At 41.5% G+C, this 16,143-nt stretch overlaps 2 protein-coding genes across 2 annotated transcripts in view; one reads left to right on the top strand and one right to left on the bottom strand.

The window, feature by feature from the left end:
* The window catches only part of megf11 (multiple EGF-like-domains 11), a 270,326-nt gene extending 260,446 nt beyond the window's left edge, over positions 1 to 9,880 (top strand). The window contains exons 20-21 of the mRNA XM_078241895.1: positions 8,402 to 8,602; positions 9,705 to 9,880. Coding sequence (XP_078098021.1) covers positions 8,402 to 8,602; positions 9,705 to 9,880 — 377 coding nt within the window. The remainder of the gene's footprint in view (positions 1 to 8,401; positions 8,603 to 9,704) is intronic.
* Positions 9,881 to 14,554: 4,674 nt separating this feature from the next.
* rab11a (RAB11a, member RAS oncogene family) overlaps positions 14,555 to 16,143 on the bottom strand; it is a 29,727-nt gene continuing 28,138 nt past the window's right edge. The window contains exon 5 of the mRNA XM_078241168.1: positions 14,555 to 15,278. Within this exon, the coding sequence (XP_078097294.1) occupies positions 15,139 to 15,278 (140 nt within the window). The 3' untranslated portion in view covers positions 14,555 to 15,138. The remainder of the gene's footprint in view (positions 15,279 to 16,143) is intronic.

Here is a 16,143-nt window from a genome sequence, read left to right as displayed (position 1 = left end):
ATATTTCCAGGTCTGAATGATGGCTTAGTGCGAACTTCCAGATGGTGGTGTTCCCATGTATCTGCTGCCCTTGCCCTTCTAGGTGGTAGAAGTCACATGTTGGAAGGTGCTATTGACAAAACCTTGGCAAGTTGCAGCAGTGCATCTTGTAGATGGTACACACTGCTGTCACTGTGCATTAGTGGTAGAGAAAGAGAGTGTTTAAGGTCATGGATGGGGATACTAATCAAGCAGGCTGCTTTGTGCTGGATGGTGTTGAGCTTTAAGAGTTTTGTTGGAGCTGCATTCATCCAGGCAAGTGGAGAGTATTCCATCATACTCCTGCCTTGAAACTTGTGAATGGTGGATAGGCTTTGAAGTGTTAGGACATGAGTTACTTGTTGCAGGATTCCCAGCCTCTGATCTGCTCTTGTAGCCACAGTATTCATATGGCTGGCCCAGTTTGGTTGCTGGTTGCTGGTAACCTCCAGGGTGTTGATAGTGGGGGATCCAGAGATGGTGATGCCATTGAATGTCAAGGAGAGTTGGTTTGATTCTAGTATCCTGTGCCTTAAACAAACAAATGTATCTACTTGTTCCATTGTGACACCATCCCTGTCAGTCTTCATTCTGATTTGTTCTAAACTATTCCTTTGAGCTACAATTGTTTTTGTGTTTTTGACGTTTATATTCAATCCATATTCTAAACTCCTAGATTTTACTTGATTCACGATATTTTGTTAGGCCTCCTCTGATTCTGCGAGTGGTGCTGTGTCGTCAGAGTATCATAAATCTGTGTTTACCTCCAATTTCTTTCCCTGGATGTACATCTAATACTCCGAATACTTGTTCTGTGTACAGGTTGAATAATTTTGGCAACTGTACACAGCATTGCTGTACTCTTCACTTGAAACGTATCTGATTGTCCATCTTCAATCCTGATGTTTGCTATTTGGTCCCAATACAGGCACTAGATAAATCTCACATCTGTACTGTCAATGTCACATTTCAGCAACATGCCTGTTAGCTTTTGGTGTTAAACATTTGGATGTTTTTGCACTCTATGATGCCAATGTAAATATTTGTGTTCACTTCTAGATATTTATTGAAAATTGCTGTTTGTTTAAATATTCCATCCCCTGTTCCTGCTCCGGGTCTAAATCCAGACTGAATTTCACCAATTTCTGCTTCACACGTGTTCTTTCTTTCCATTGTGATTTTCAAAATCATTTTAATGAAATTACTTATTAAGTATTTATTTATAAACCTGCCTGCTCCAAACATTCCGTGTGGGGGTGGGGGCGGGGAGGGGGGGTGTGGGGGGGAGTGGGGGAGCCACGTTTTCTCGTTCGAGGGGTTGATGAGCAAATTTCAGAAAGAGAAAATTTAGCGCAACATTAAACATTAAAAAAGGAGGTATTTAAAGAAGCTGATCGGAAAACAACAAAATCAAAACAATGAACTGATGTTTGAAAATGAGTAATGAATAAAGATGAGTATTAGTGTCTGTCTGTCTGTCTGTCTGTATCTGTGTCTGTCTGTCTGTCTCCTGCCTCAGGGTGCTCACACACACACCCACTATGGGAATACCTGTTGGTGGGTGGGGTTAAGAGTGAGTGAGATTCCCGAGACTGGGAGTGAGCCAGACTTGTGCACACACTCTCCCCCTTCCTATCTCTCTCGCCCCCTCACGCACACACTTTCTCTCTTCCCCTCACACATGCTCTCTCTCTTTCCTCCTCACAAGCACACTATCTCTCTCTCTCTCTCTCTCCCCATCACACTCTCTCTCTCCCTCCTCACACTCTCTCTCACTCTTTCTCCTTCCATTTACATCTATGTCTTGAATCTCGATCTCTCTCTTTCTCCCTCTCCCCCCCAACACTATCTCCCTCTCCCCCTCCCTCACACTATCTCTCTCTCCCTCACACACTCTCTCTCTCTCTCTCTCTTTCCCCACACTCGTTCTCTCTCCCATTTGTACTTTTATTTTGACGATTCCCTTGATTTGGATTATTGTGCAGCTCACAAATATTCTGTCCATCCTTGTGCTACTGCATCCCTTTCACAAATATTTTGCTATATTTGCTTTTTATGAACCCTCTCTCTGTTGTTATTTTTATCTCTGGTAAAGATTTCATCTTCTGCTGCATAACTCTCATTTTGTGATTTCTTTCCAGTTCCAATATTTCATCCCAGTCTCTTACATCACTTCTCTTTCATATGAACAGATGGATTAGGAGGGGAAGGCCACTCGGCCCCTCGAGCCTGCTGCACCATTCAATAAGATCCTGGTTGATCTGATAGTAACCCCTCGCCCACATTCCTGTCTACCCCGATAACCTTTCACCCCTTGTTAATTAAGAAGCTATCAAGCTCTGCCTTAAAAATATTCAAAGACTCTCTTCCTCAAAAGGCAGTGGAAGCAAAGTTCCAGAGAGTCACGATCCTCTGAGAGAAACAATTCTCCTCATCTCAGTCTTAAATGAGTGACCTCTTATTTTTAAAGTGACCCCTAGTTCTTGACTCTCTGACAAGAGGAAATATCCTCTCCACAGCCACCCTGTCAATACCCCCTCAGGATTCAAGTCACCTCTTACTCTGCTAAACTCCAGTGGATACAAAGCTAAACTCTCTGACCTTTCCTCATAAGACAAACCACCAACTCCTGGTTGTAGAGTCACTAAACTGCTTCTAACACTTTTATATCTCCCCTTAAATAAGGCGACCAACACTCCAGATGTGGTCTCACCAATGCCCTGTACAACTGAAGCATAACTTTTATAGCATCTACTTTTGTAATCAATTCCCCTCACAATAAGCAATAACATTCTCTTAGCTTTCCTACTTTCTTCCTGGACCTGTACACCGGCCTTTCGTCATTAATTCACTAGGACACCCTGATCCCTCTGCACCTCGGAGCTCTGCAGTCTCTCTCAATTTAGACAAAGATTTTTTATTCTTCCTGCCAAACCATAGAATTCCTATAGCACAGAAGGAGGCCATTCGGCCCATCAAGTCTGTACCAACCACATCCCACCCAGGCCCTATCCTCGTAACCCCACACATTTACCCTGCTAATCCCCCTGATACAAGGGTCAATTTAGCATGGCCAATCCACCTAACCTGCGCATCTTTGGACTGTGGGGGGAAACCGGAGCACCCAGACCATGCCCCACGCAGACACAGGGAGAAAGTGCAAACTCCACACAGAGGCCAAAATGAATCGGGTCCCTGGCGCTGTGAGGCAGCAGTGCTAACTACTGTGCCACCGTGCCCTCTGGTCCCAGACTCTCCCACAAGGGGAAACAACCTCTCAGTATCGACCCTGTCAAGCCCCTGAGAATCCTATCTGTCTCAATAAGGCCGCCTCTCATTCTTCTAAACTCCAGTGAGTACAGGCCCAACCCACTCAGCCTGTCCTCATAAGGTTGAGTAGGTTGGGCCTGTACTCCTCCATACCCAGGATCAACCCAGTGAACCTTCTCTGGACTGCCTCCAATGCCAGTATATCTTTCCTTAGATAATGGGACCAAAACTGTTCTCAGTATTCCCGGTGTGGTCTAACTAGCGCCTTGTATAATTTTAGAAATACGTCACTATTTTTATATTCCTTTTCTTTTGCAATAAAGGCCAACATTCCATTTGCCTTCACCACACTGAACTTGCATGTCAGCTTTTTGTGATTTATGCACGAGGACCCCCAAATCCCTCGGTGCCGCAGCTTTCTGCAGTCTTTCTCCATTTAAATAATATTCAGCTCCTTTATTCTTCCTGCCAAAGTGCAGAACTTCTCATTTTCCTGCATTATACTGTCAAGTTTTTGCCCACTCATTTAACCTGTCTGTATCACTCTGCGGACTCTGCACCACTTGCCTTCCCATCTTTTTTATGTCATCCACTTGGCAATTCACTTTGTTCATCCAAGTCATGAAAGGATTTTAAAATAGGATAAATAATGAAGAATAAAGGAGTAATGTTTGCTATCTTCCAAAATATTGGAACCTTCCACGAATCTAGGGAATTTTGGGAAGTTAAAACCAATGTATCAGCTATCTCGCTAGTCACTTCTTTCAAGACCTCAGGGTGAAGTCTATCCGGACCCGGGGATTAATCAGCTCGCAGACCCAACAATGTGCTCAGTACCTCTCCCCTGGTGATTGTAATTTTCCTGAGTTCCTCCCTCCTTTTTATTTCCTGCTTTAAACTATTTCTGGGATGTTACTTGTGTCTGCTACAGTGAAGACTGATACAAAATACCCGTATAATTCATCCGCCAGAGTCCCACCTTCCATTACCAGCTTCTCAGATATTTTGTTAACTCTTTTCTTATTTAAATATCTGTAGAAACTCTGTCTTCTTATTACTGGCTAGCTTTCTCTCATTCTCTAATTTTTTCCTCCTTATCAATTTTTTTGTCATTCTTTGATGTTCTTTATGTTCTTCTGACCTGTCACTCATCCTTGCACAACTGTATGCTTTTTCTTTAAGTTTAATACTGTCGTAAACCTTTTTGGTTAACCACGGATGAAGAGTCTTCCCCTTAGAGTTTTTCTGATTGGAATGTGTCTATTCTGTGTATTCTGAAATATCCCTTTAAATATCTGCCACTGAACAGATGTTGATTGATCCCTTAAGCACATTTGCCAGTTCACTTTAGCTGGTTCTGTTTTCATGCCCTCATAATTATCCTTATTTAAATTTAAAATACTAGTCTTGGACACACTGTTCTCTCCCTCAAACTGAATGATCACTGCTACCTACGTGTGCCTTCACCAAGAGGTTATCAATCAATTGTACCTCATTGCACAATACCAGGTTGTACATCCTGCCCTCTGGTTGACTGCAGAAGGTGCTCTTCTAAGAAACTATCCCAAAAACATTCTATGAACTCATCTACACTTCCTTTACCCATCTGATTTTTCGATCTATATGTAGATTAAAATTCTCCCATGATTATCCCCGTACCTTTCGCACAAAACTTCTATTATCCCTTATACTCGGTCCTACCTTTAGGGGGCCTGTACGTCACTCCCACAATTGGCTTCTTGCCTTTATCATTTCTCATCTCAACCTAAACTGCTTCTACGTTCTGGTTTCCTGAACTTGGCCCATCCCCCTCTAACGTGCTAATCCCATCAATGATTAACCAAGCTGCCCCTCCAGCTGCCCACACACATTCTTTATTTTCTGTGTTCCTATTATCATTGTTCGTGTCTCTCCTGTCATCCACTCCCTGTCTCCTTTTCTTCCCCATTTTGTGCGTGTTGTATACTCCCACATTTCCCATTTGGTTTTTTTATCCTTGTTCCGAGACCACTGTTTGTTCTGATTTCTCAATCGAGAGTGGATGCCTCTGTGATGGTTTCACCCTTCAGTACGCCAAGGTCTAAATGGTCGCATATCAATTCATCTTTTGCTGATCAGAGCAGTGTAAATGTCAAATAACTTGTCAACAGGTTACTCATCCAATGTTCTCCTCCAGTCCTAACTCCTACAGTGTATCTATGTAACAAACTGTACTCTGTAAGCCAGTCTTGTATCGTTTGTCCAGCAAATGTTCGGTTGCTGACTCTTGCTGTGGAATCTCCATTTACCAGGTTACTACAGTGTGCCACACAGCATCGTGATGTTTCAGATTCTCCCCTTGGTGGTGTTCTGATGAAGGGTTACACACATGAAATGCCATAACTCGTATTCTCTCTTTACAGATGCTCCCCGTCCTGCTGTATCTTTTAGAAACATGGACTGTCACAGTAAAGAGGGAGGCCATTTGGCCCTTCAGGCCAGTGCTGGCTCTTTGGAAGATCTATCCAATGTAGTCCGACACTCTAGCCTTTCCTCATGACCCTGCAAATGTGTTCTTTTTAAGTATAGTACATACACAATTGTTCTGTTTTTACATCAGTTTTCCAGAGTTTGCAGTTTTTCCTCCCATTGTAGAGTACAGGTCAATGTGCTAACCTTTTCTCTTAGGGCCCCACCAGATGGACCCAGTTCTGATATAAGCTCTGTGCTGATCTCAGCATGTGGGGTGACAAGTGTTGTAAATGCAACAGTGTAAGTGTTGAAACTTGTTTGCATTGTGGACTGGGCTCTCTGCTCCCGATCACCTTCCTGTGATCACTGCTGTAAAATCCTCAGATAAACCAGGTGAGGATGGGATCTGCTTCAGCTGTGATGCTCTCCACAGTTGAAGTGTTTGCCACACACTTGCTATCCAGTCTCCCCCAGAGCACGTTGCCTCAGGTGAGGTAGCCCAGGTGATTTGCAGCTGTTGAAACCACATCCAGCAAGACTTCATCTCCTGGGGGTGGAGGGACACAGGCTGAGAGCTGGAGAGAAAAGGCTCAGGAGATGAATCCATCTGAATTCTGTGAGCCGGGCCCTGGTATTTACATTGCAAACTCTGTTCTCACCATCCAGCAGCAGCCTCCTGGTCTCACAACGAGATGTATGAGTTTGTGAGTGAGCGAGAGGAGATACAACAGCAGAGTTCCGCCCAAAATACGAGTGTAATGGCTAAAACTCCATCACTGCCACAGACTAAAGTTTTGCAACATAAGACATTGTTGGCTACTTTTAACTCTACCATTAACAATATGATCCTCCCTCTAAGGTTTTGAATGCATTTTGTTTTTCTGAAGGTTCAGACGGTTCTGGAGCCTGGTGCTAATTCCTGGTTCTCATTGTTTGATGGGGGCAGCAATTGGCGATTTCTCTCTCTGTTCAGGTTCTGCTTATTGCTTTCACTGTTCAATATTTATACAAATAAATATCCCTTTCAGTTAATCTGCATTTTCTGCAGTTATATCAGGGGAGTGTTTCCATGGGGGAGCTGCAATGGAAACTTCCAGAAAGGACGATTCGTTATTTTTCTAGAAAGAAACTTGCTGTGGCTGCTGCCAAGCGTGTTTATTGGTTTGTGATGTGTGTTGCATATAAAGAAGTTCAGATGCTTGGATTGGTAACTTGGGTCTTCCTGAACTAACAGGACTAACGGGATGTCAAGATAAGCCTCAGATTTTGCATTTATTATTGTATTTGCAGACTCATCTCTTTTACACTCTTTAATTAAGTGCAAAAGACTGCATGAACTTGGACAGGAAATAAGCCTGAAATGATGCAGTCTTCTGTCTGGGCAGTGTACTGGAGAAGGACCATGTTTGACTGGTGATCAAACATCTGCAGCGAGGCTGTGCCTTGAGCGAGGTGCAAAGTCTCCTGAATACAAACCCTCCCTTCATAAGTGGAAATGGAAAGCCAATCAGCAGTTTTGTTTATACCATTAGCAGAACCCTGGTCGTGTTGGAGATTGCAAGAAAACTTCGCCATAAAGGGGCAAATCATTCTTAAAATAAATCCTTTTGTAATACAATAGAACATGAGCTGTGCTAAACTTACAAGCGGAGAACACGTTCTAAAATAAAGGTTTATTCTGGACTTCTAAAATTATTGAGGCCCTTCCCACACGTGTGCTGCTGGACAGTATAGAGCAGGCTGTGTAATACTGCGTGAGGATTCTTACTGAATGGATACACTTGCTTCTGGTGATATTCTTTTGTAAAATGGAAACTGGACAATGTATCAAAGGAGGTCCAAACGTTCACGCTGCTTCCATGACATACCTGTGCATATTAGTGGAGTTGATGACTAGCAATCAGTAGAAACCAAAACAGAGTCTGAAAGACATGCTGGTTAGGGTGCATTGGCCGTGCTAAATTCTCCCTTGGTGTACCCAAACAGGTGCCGGAGTGTGGCAACTAGGGGATTTTCACAGTAACTTCATTGCAGTGTTAATGCAAGCTGACTAGTGACACTAATAAATAAACTATAGCTGTGAGTCTCTGCATCTTAGAAGCACAGTGAATTCAGGTTGAATTTACTGTAATCTCGGAAAATATTCAGTTTTGTCTTGGAGACTTTTTAGGAAGCTCAATATTCCAGAGCTTCTGAGTAGACCAGCTAGGGAGAGAGTGAGAGTTGGGTTATTAGTGTGCAGGGAGAAAACACACCATGTATATATAGTGTGCAATAGAGAGATGGGAAGAATGTATCACAGTGTTAAAGTGAGCTGTGTGGGACATGTGGGGTTTATCTCATCTGTTTAACAATAAAAAGCACAGGTAATGCCAGAGAGTGTTATAGTTGCATCTGCGTCACAGCAAAAGTGATTTATATTCTCTGTACATTAGTCATGCGCTACACAGTACAGACTATTATAATGGTCAAGAATTCTTGCTGAATGGATATACTTCTGGGGATAATATCCTTTTCTAAACTGGACAATGTATTGAAGGAGCCCTAAAGTTTCACAGTGCTCCCATCACACTGGACTGGGATGTCCCTAAGGAGATTTAGAGGTTCTGTCCTTATAAAAGGCAAATGACATCTCTAATTTCATTTTTGGTTTTTTTGTCAGATTATGTGAAGGGCTCAGTGTGCAGTTCCAGCACATGTTCGTTATACAGCAGTGAGAACCCATACGCTACCATTAAAGACCCGCCAATGTTAACCTGCAAACATTCTGAAAGCAGCTACGTGGAGATGAAGTCCCCAGTTCACAGGGATCCCCCCTACACGGAGACCGAGACCTCCACAAACAAAAACATCTACGAAGTTGGCAAGTGCTTTTCTGGAAGAGATAGAATTATTAGAAACCATCTAAAATAATTAGCAAGGATTCTTGTCAACATTCTTAAAGTTTTAAAGTTATTGTACACAGGATGATATATTACAATTGGACTTCAATTATTCCCACTCCCACTAACCCCATGTTCCCACTAACCCCACATTTACAATGGTTCCAACAAAACTTCTGCCTTCACTCCCATTTTGGCACCTCTTGTTTCATGTGGAGTTTCATGGGAGTTCGGGGCTTTGTTTTGAACGAGTCAAAATGTAGTGAATGTTCTTGTTGAATTTTTACCAGCTCCTTAAGCCAACAGCAGAATTAGCCGCCCACCTCTCCAGTCTCTGGTAGACTTTGCTATCCTTGTAGCTCTGATATTTAGCTTTAGATCAGGAGAGCGGCAGAGTGTCCAACAGACAAGGGCCAACTTTTCCTGATCTTTTCCCAGTTGAAAATGTCAGTGAAAAGAGGCAGAGATTCAACTTGCTGGCTCTCGGTGCCTTTCTTGTCAATTTTTATCGCACTCTGAGGGTTTGTCGATTGTGTGTTTTCCAATCTTTAAATGTATGTGATGTTTATAAATCCTGTTACTCAGATACAGCAGAATCTCTGTGCGAATTACACTGGTGCTTTTCCGCAAATCTCAGCAGCTGATTAGGAGAGCAGAGTGGGTACAGTACTGAAGGCTGTGGAGGAGTCCACGGCCTCATAGCTTCTTTGCCAAGTTTCAGACCTGTTAATTGCTCACGGTGGTCCAGACAAACAAAAATTAATTTTGAATATTCATTTGTTTGTGTAATTGTGACAATTTAGACAGCTGTTCTCGTCAAATTGATCCAATGCAATGACCATGTGGGAAAATGAAGACATTTGTGAGGGTAAAGGATAAGCAGCCTTTCCTTGTACCTGCCTTTTAAATGGTTCTGAATTTACAGTAACTGAGTAGAATGGATCTGGAGGTGGAGAGGAAATCGAGTCTGTTATTCTCACTTAGCAGGTACACATGGTTTTGGAGTTTCCAAAGACCAGCAGGAAGTCCGTTTTATTTGAGTTCAGTGAATCTAACACGTGTTTTATTCTTTATTTTTTCTAGAGCCAACAGTAAGTGTAGTTCAAGGAGGTCAGGGAATCACCCCAAGCTGCAGCCAGAACCCGTATGACCTTCCGAAGAACAGCCACATCCCAAGTCATTATGATTTGCTGCCCGTGAGGCACAGCCCAACACATGTTCCAGATGACAAAGAGTATAACAAGCCAATCAAACCATGACTTTGGTCAACTCACACACTGCTTTTGAATCTGTTGCTTACAAGAAATGGTGGCAGACAATCTCTTCACCCTTTTTGCTGAATCTTAAAGATGACTTGAAAATGAATTTTAATCATGGACATGGACATTGCAGACAGGCAGTCAGTCCGCCATCCTCCCTCGTGTGAATTTCCTTTGCTGCATGGTATATAAAGAAGTACTTTCATATGATGAAATTGAAGCGAGGAGGCTCGATTCCAGACTTGGAAATTGATTCTTTATCTAACAAGCCGGTTTGTCTGCGCTACCCAGTTCAACAAGGATAAACCCAACAGTCAATTTGTTTATTCAACTGTAACTGTGAGTGTCAGGGAGATGATTAAACCAAGCGGCAGCTACATCGGAGGAACAATTTCATTACTGGGGGAAGGGAAAGAACACAAACCAACCTGGCAAAATATTTCTTTGACTTTAATCTTTATTGCTACTAAATGCTGGTGACTTACTGAAATACGTGATGAGTTTAATTAGTGATGAGTGGCCAGAGTTTCAATGACCACTCTAGTAGACATTTTAAACCAACAGAGGTAGTATATAGAAAATCAGTAGAATGTTCCCTAAAGATCTCTTCATTGCAGCATGAAGCATTGGTGATGTCATTATTTATTAGGACACTGAAAGAGTAAGCAATGTGAGGTTCCTATATCATTTTACAATGTATAAAATTTCAGGAATTGTTTCCTAGTTAAATTGCGGTTATAGGTGAGATGATTATTATCTAGGCTGAAGGGGCAGGATGAAAGATAAGCAACATTTACGGTGCACAATAAATCAGTAAGTCTCTGGCTATGATGTATCAAAGCCTCACTAAGGAGACCCAAATTGGAATTCCAACCTTTGCTAACCTGCATGGGTGTACGTTCGAGGATGGGTTTATCTGCCAGGATTGTCTGTGAGGGATTTGAGGGAATTCTACTTAAATCACACTTCAGTTAACTAAACAGTAGGATAGATGGTGGACTTAATCCATCCTGCTGATCCCCCAGTCCTCATAATCAAGGGCAGCCCAGAGGCACAGCAGTAGGTTTTGCAATTGCTCTTTATAATCATGGAAAAGTATCTAAATTTGGCCTTGATGTTGTAAAACGCAGCACTAGCAGAGTCAACAATATACTGCCCATCATGCATTAGGACCTAGCACTCGCTCCTCAAGACACGAAGTTCCTGATCTCACTTACAACTGCTGTGGAAGTGAGGAGAGAGGGAGTTCCAAGGAATGGTGAGATGGTGTTCTGTATCTCTAAGTGGTTAGTTTCAGAATGCCATGGCCAGGATCCTTACAGCCCAACTTCTCAGCCAAGGTTGCTTGTTGATGAGCCATCGGGGGAGGAGGACACCAGAGAAACATAACAATGGAGAAAGCTAAAATTGGGAATGGCCTCAAGACTAAAGTGCAAGCTTTCTTAAATCTTAGCATGGAAATCCATCAGAATTCCATTTTAATAGATATTGAAGACTGCTGCATTGGACAGCTACTGCACAGTAACTCATAGAATAGAATCCCTACAATACAGAAGGAGGCCATTCGGCCCATAGAGTTGTACCGGCCACAATCCCACCCAGGCCCTATTCCTGTAACCTTCATTTACCCTGCTAATCCCCCTGACACCAGGGTCAATTTAGCACGGCCAATCAACCTAACCCGCACATCTTTGAACTGTGGGAGGAAACCCACGCAGACCTGGGGAGAAAGTGCAAACTCCACACAGACAGTAAAAAAAATCCTTTGAGAAAAGCTTCTAGTGTTGATGTCAAAATCCTAACTGCTATGAGCAATGAGATCATTCCATACCCAAAATGACCTAAAATTGAAACCTGACAAGTCCTGTATCCTAATAACAAACGCACAATACTGCGGATGCTGGAATGTGAAACACAATCACAAAATACTGGAAAAGCTCGGCAATATCATTCCAGTTAAATCATGTAACATGGATAACTAACACTGGAACATCCCCACTTGAATGATTATAGCTACTAAAGGATATTCCATAGGGATTGAGAGACTCAGAATATGTCCAATGAGGAAAACCTGATAGTGTGTAGAAACTGAACAGGACAGCATGAACTATGTTACAAGTTGCACTGTTCCAAGGTAGTGGTAGTTTGGAAATCCTTTTTCATTCACAATATATATGTGTGAAGATTATGTTTTTATTCATTCTGGGGGTCAGTAATTTATTTTGCTGTTGGCTAGCTTTGTGATGTATATTTGTACAATGAACTACAAACTGAAAGAGCATTGCATAATGTGATTGAAAGGGCAGTGGTACTGCATTTAATTTCAGTGATTGCTACAGGAAACACCACACTCTTTGCACAAGTTCTGTATTTCACATTTTCCTATTTATTAGAATGTTTATAGTGTGTGCTTTACAATAATTAAAACATTCCCATTTAATGTTAACCCTATGATGTATGATAGAATGTGTGACACATTTTATGCTTATAATTACCTGGCTGCCATTTGAACATTTTTCCCTGACTGTTATTGAGGCTGAGAAAATATTCTACCAATTAGCTGCAGGGGGAAAAAAAAAAAATCGGAATTAAATTTTCCCTTCGAGAAAGAAACAAAAGCAGGTGAGAGGAGTTACAAGCAGAAGTAGATGAGATGCAGGGAGAAAGGAAGCAGCAGCAATAATAATGATGCGGGGGTGGGGGTTCAGAAGGAAATCACTTCTGGACTAATTGCCATATGGAATTAAGAAAACCAGTCACTTTTGACTGAGAATAGCAGTGATTATCGCAACACAGAGGAATTCTGCTGCAATAATTGTCATTTAACTGCTTTGTTTATTGAAAAATAAGCGTTTGGCTTCGTATTAAATGTTTTCACTGTTGTAATGCTAATTTCACTATCAAGTGAAAACTGATTTACAGACCTCGTTACATACAGTCCTACAGGCTGAAGTGACTTAAATATTTTTAAGTAAGGAATCAAGCTTTTCTCTAACAAAAGCAAAATCAATGGATATAGCTAATTAACTCTACAGCCCTGGACAGATGTCTGGTGGAGAATAAATCAAAGTTGCGAGGTCACAGACACCACATTCTTCAACTCACGTGCTGCTGAGGTCCAGGAAATGCCATGTACACCACACAGTGTACAGATGTATAGGTGATTTGTGTGGATGGATATTTCATTATTTGGGGTATTAAGGAGAAATCGTGCAATGCTTTTGCATAGGAGATCAGAGTGGGTAGAACGCTCATTAAGGTGGTCTGTGCCAGGAGCAGTCAGGGGACAAGTAACTTTACCTTGTTGAATTTTCCTTTGTTATGTCATTAAACTGTAGATTCAACTCCAGAATAAAGGAGCACTGATCCAATCATCAGGATGAAGTGGTTTATATTCAATGGATAGTTGACAAGGCAGTAATCTGAGCCAGAGGATTCAAATGTAATAAGATGGGTAAGGATGCAGTATAAGTTCCAAGTGAGGTTTCCAGTCTGTTGTTATTATCCCAGCAGCCAATTTGATAACAGAAACCCAAGGTAAGTATCATTCCCTTCCCCAGGAAATAGTACATGACCCGGTATGGGGTAAAATGATCTTCGAGGAGCAGCAAACGGGAAAATTTAACTTAAAACGTTACAGCATTGGAGCCGTTCCAGAATGTATTTATAATGGCTCAGTTTGTGTTCTGGAAGAACCTCAGTGATCTTGATACCCAAGGGGATTAACAATGGTGTTCTTTTTTACTAGTTTAAAATTGAGAAGCTACAGCTCATCAATTAGGAAGATAATCTATACTGTTTAGAGGTGGAAGCTAGAACCATATGCTTCACCATATTTCACTTTAACTGAAATGTGTACATCTGTTGCTGTAACAGGGAGCATGTGAGCTCCCAATAGTGATAGCTTCATAGTATAGATAATGCTTCTAAATAGACAATACTCTTTTTAAGAACTGTAATAAATGTTACTTTCACAATTTATTTTTTGCCTTCTATTTTTCTTTGTGACTGCTCAAGGTGAAGGGTGTCAATGCAGGGGAAGGAATATCTTCATGTAGTCTTCTCCGGTTCATTGCTGGGCTGTCCACTAATCTCAGCTGTATGTGGTCAGGTAAACAGAGTTTAGCCCTGATCGATTAGCTGGGGCACCTGCTGCTTTTGTTGTTTAGCAGCTGCTGTCCTACTGGAGTGGCATCAACAAGTTGATACCTGGTGCTGATATTCCTTTCCTTCCAAACTCACCATTAAGAAAAGAGTTGCCAGAATTGTCCTCTGTCTCTCTGTATGGAGAACAGCCCTATAGCAGAGAAAATACTATCTTCATTAGGATTGTGCAGTGATCGGACTGCCATCAGGAATAGATATATCTGTAAAAGTGAGGGAGGACAGGGTAAAAAAGGTATTTCCTTGCGCTGGTTAATGATTCGGGCCCAGTGAGTAGTGTGTACTTTGAAGGTCAGCCAGCAAATTCCTCACTAAAAGTACCTTTACTTCAGAGCTGGGATAATGACAAACACGAATTATCCAAAATGTACTTTTTTCCTCCAGAGCCCATTTACTGAGATAGACATTCATCTCCCAGCATTCTGAGCTAGAGTCCAGAATTGGGAAATTACTGTCACCTGGATCCAAATCCAAGGCATCACTTTGCATTGAAGTAAAACCAAGCAAATCCCCTTTCATTTCATTTTAATTAAGATTCAAGTACACAGAATATATTTTAAACCATTACAACCTAAAATTTTGGGGAAAAAAAGGAGATAATCATAGTACATGCATAAAATACAAATAATTTACAAAACATCAGTGACATACAATACCAGGGAACATGACAAAGAAAAGAGGCAAATTAGTGATGAGTTGACTCGAGAAATGCCATCTGTGTTGTTCACACTTCATGAGCCATTCCTGATCCAAACAAGCATTTCCATCTCAAAGCACCCACCACAGTAAGGCTTGTGAGCGCGCTCTTCCATCTACCCTATTGTTAACACCACTTTGAAACAGCGTTACTTTACATGATAGCCTCATTTACAAAATGGCTTTTAAAAACCATTTTCCACTACTTGTGAATATATATTATATATAAAAATGCACCGTAGCTGACATTAACTCAATATGTCAGGTTTTATAAAGACAGTAACAACTTTAAGATAATTGCCACATTAATCAGCAAATGTTTAATTACATAACAAAAGGAATAAACCGTCAGCAGTGCGCAGGTACAGTGTGGGGGAATGGAGAATGACTTCTGTATCTCAGATGTTTTGACAGCATTGCATCTTTGGTTTGTTTTCAGTGGTTGGAGGCATGTGAATGGGCACCACATTGTTACTCGGCGACATGTCATTTTCACGTCTGTCTGACATTTGCTTCTGAGACACAATACGGTAAATTTCTGGGATGGAATAAAAGATTTAACACAATCATGAAAAAATTATAAGCCTTCAGTTAATGTTTTGGATCCTAATTTGGAGTCTGTTCTCTTGTTGCAATCATGTAAATTTACATCGATTATAACAAATGTAAATTAGTTTTGCATTGTCAACAATTTCAGGTTTAGAGGCAGTGAAGACCACACTTCAAAGAACACTCGTTACAGATGCCTGATAAAGTAGCAAGATAGATTCCAATTAAACCAAGGCACAAGAATAGAAACTTGTATGTGTATAAACCAAGACTTGCCAGTAATAAGAATGCCAGTCCCAAAGAGAATAATGGGATCTGCACTTATCTTTTTGAACAATAGGCCGCGGTAATTGTTTGGCTCAGAAGGGATTTAATTAGAAGACAGCTACAAGCAAAGTTTGTACTGTCATCCATACACTGACTCCAGCAGAATGTTATCTCCTCTAAACAGTTTGCACTTTCTACCTCCCCCAACTCCTTGACTCGAGAAGATTTAAAAAAAAACCCCAGCAGAAATTTGGAGAAGCAGAGCATTTCACAGCATTCCTGGTTCATTAGACTTCAGCTCAGACCCTTTTGGACTTTAACCTGTTGCAAATGTGAACAAAACAGTGTAGGCCTACCGGGGCCTCAGATGAATATCAGACTGTTGATCCCTTCTCAACCAATGAGATTTAAAGATCAAGAGGAAGGACCAAGAAAGGTGAAGTCAGTCAATTCAGGCACAGAAAGAAATAACAGGAGGGAAAGATTGGAATGAGAGAGAGAGAGAGAGAAAGAGAGAGAGAGAGAGAGAAAGGAAAAGAAAGAAACGATGGTACACTTTTAAAATCTCCAACAATTCTTACCAGAAG

Source organism: Mustelus asterias, chromosome 24, assembly GCF_964213995.1.
Source record: "Mustelus asterias chromosome 24, sMusAst1.hap1.1, whole genome shotgun sequence".
Taxonomy (NCBI): domain Eukaryota; kingdom Metazoa; phylum Chordata; class Chondrichthyes; order Carcharhiniformes; family Triakidae; genus Mustelus; species Mustelus asterias.
This window is presented reverse-complemented; position numbering and strand designations above follow the sequence as displayed.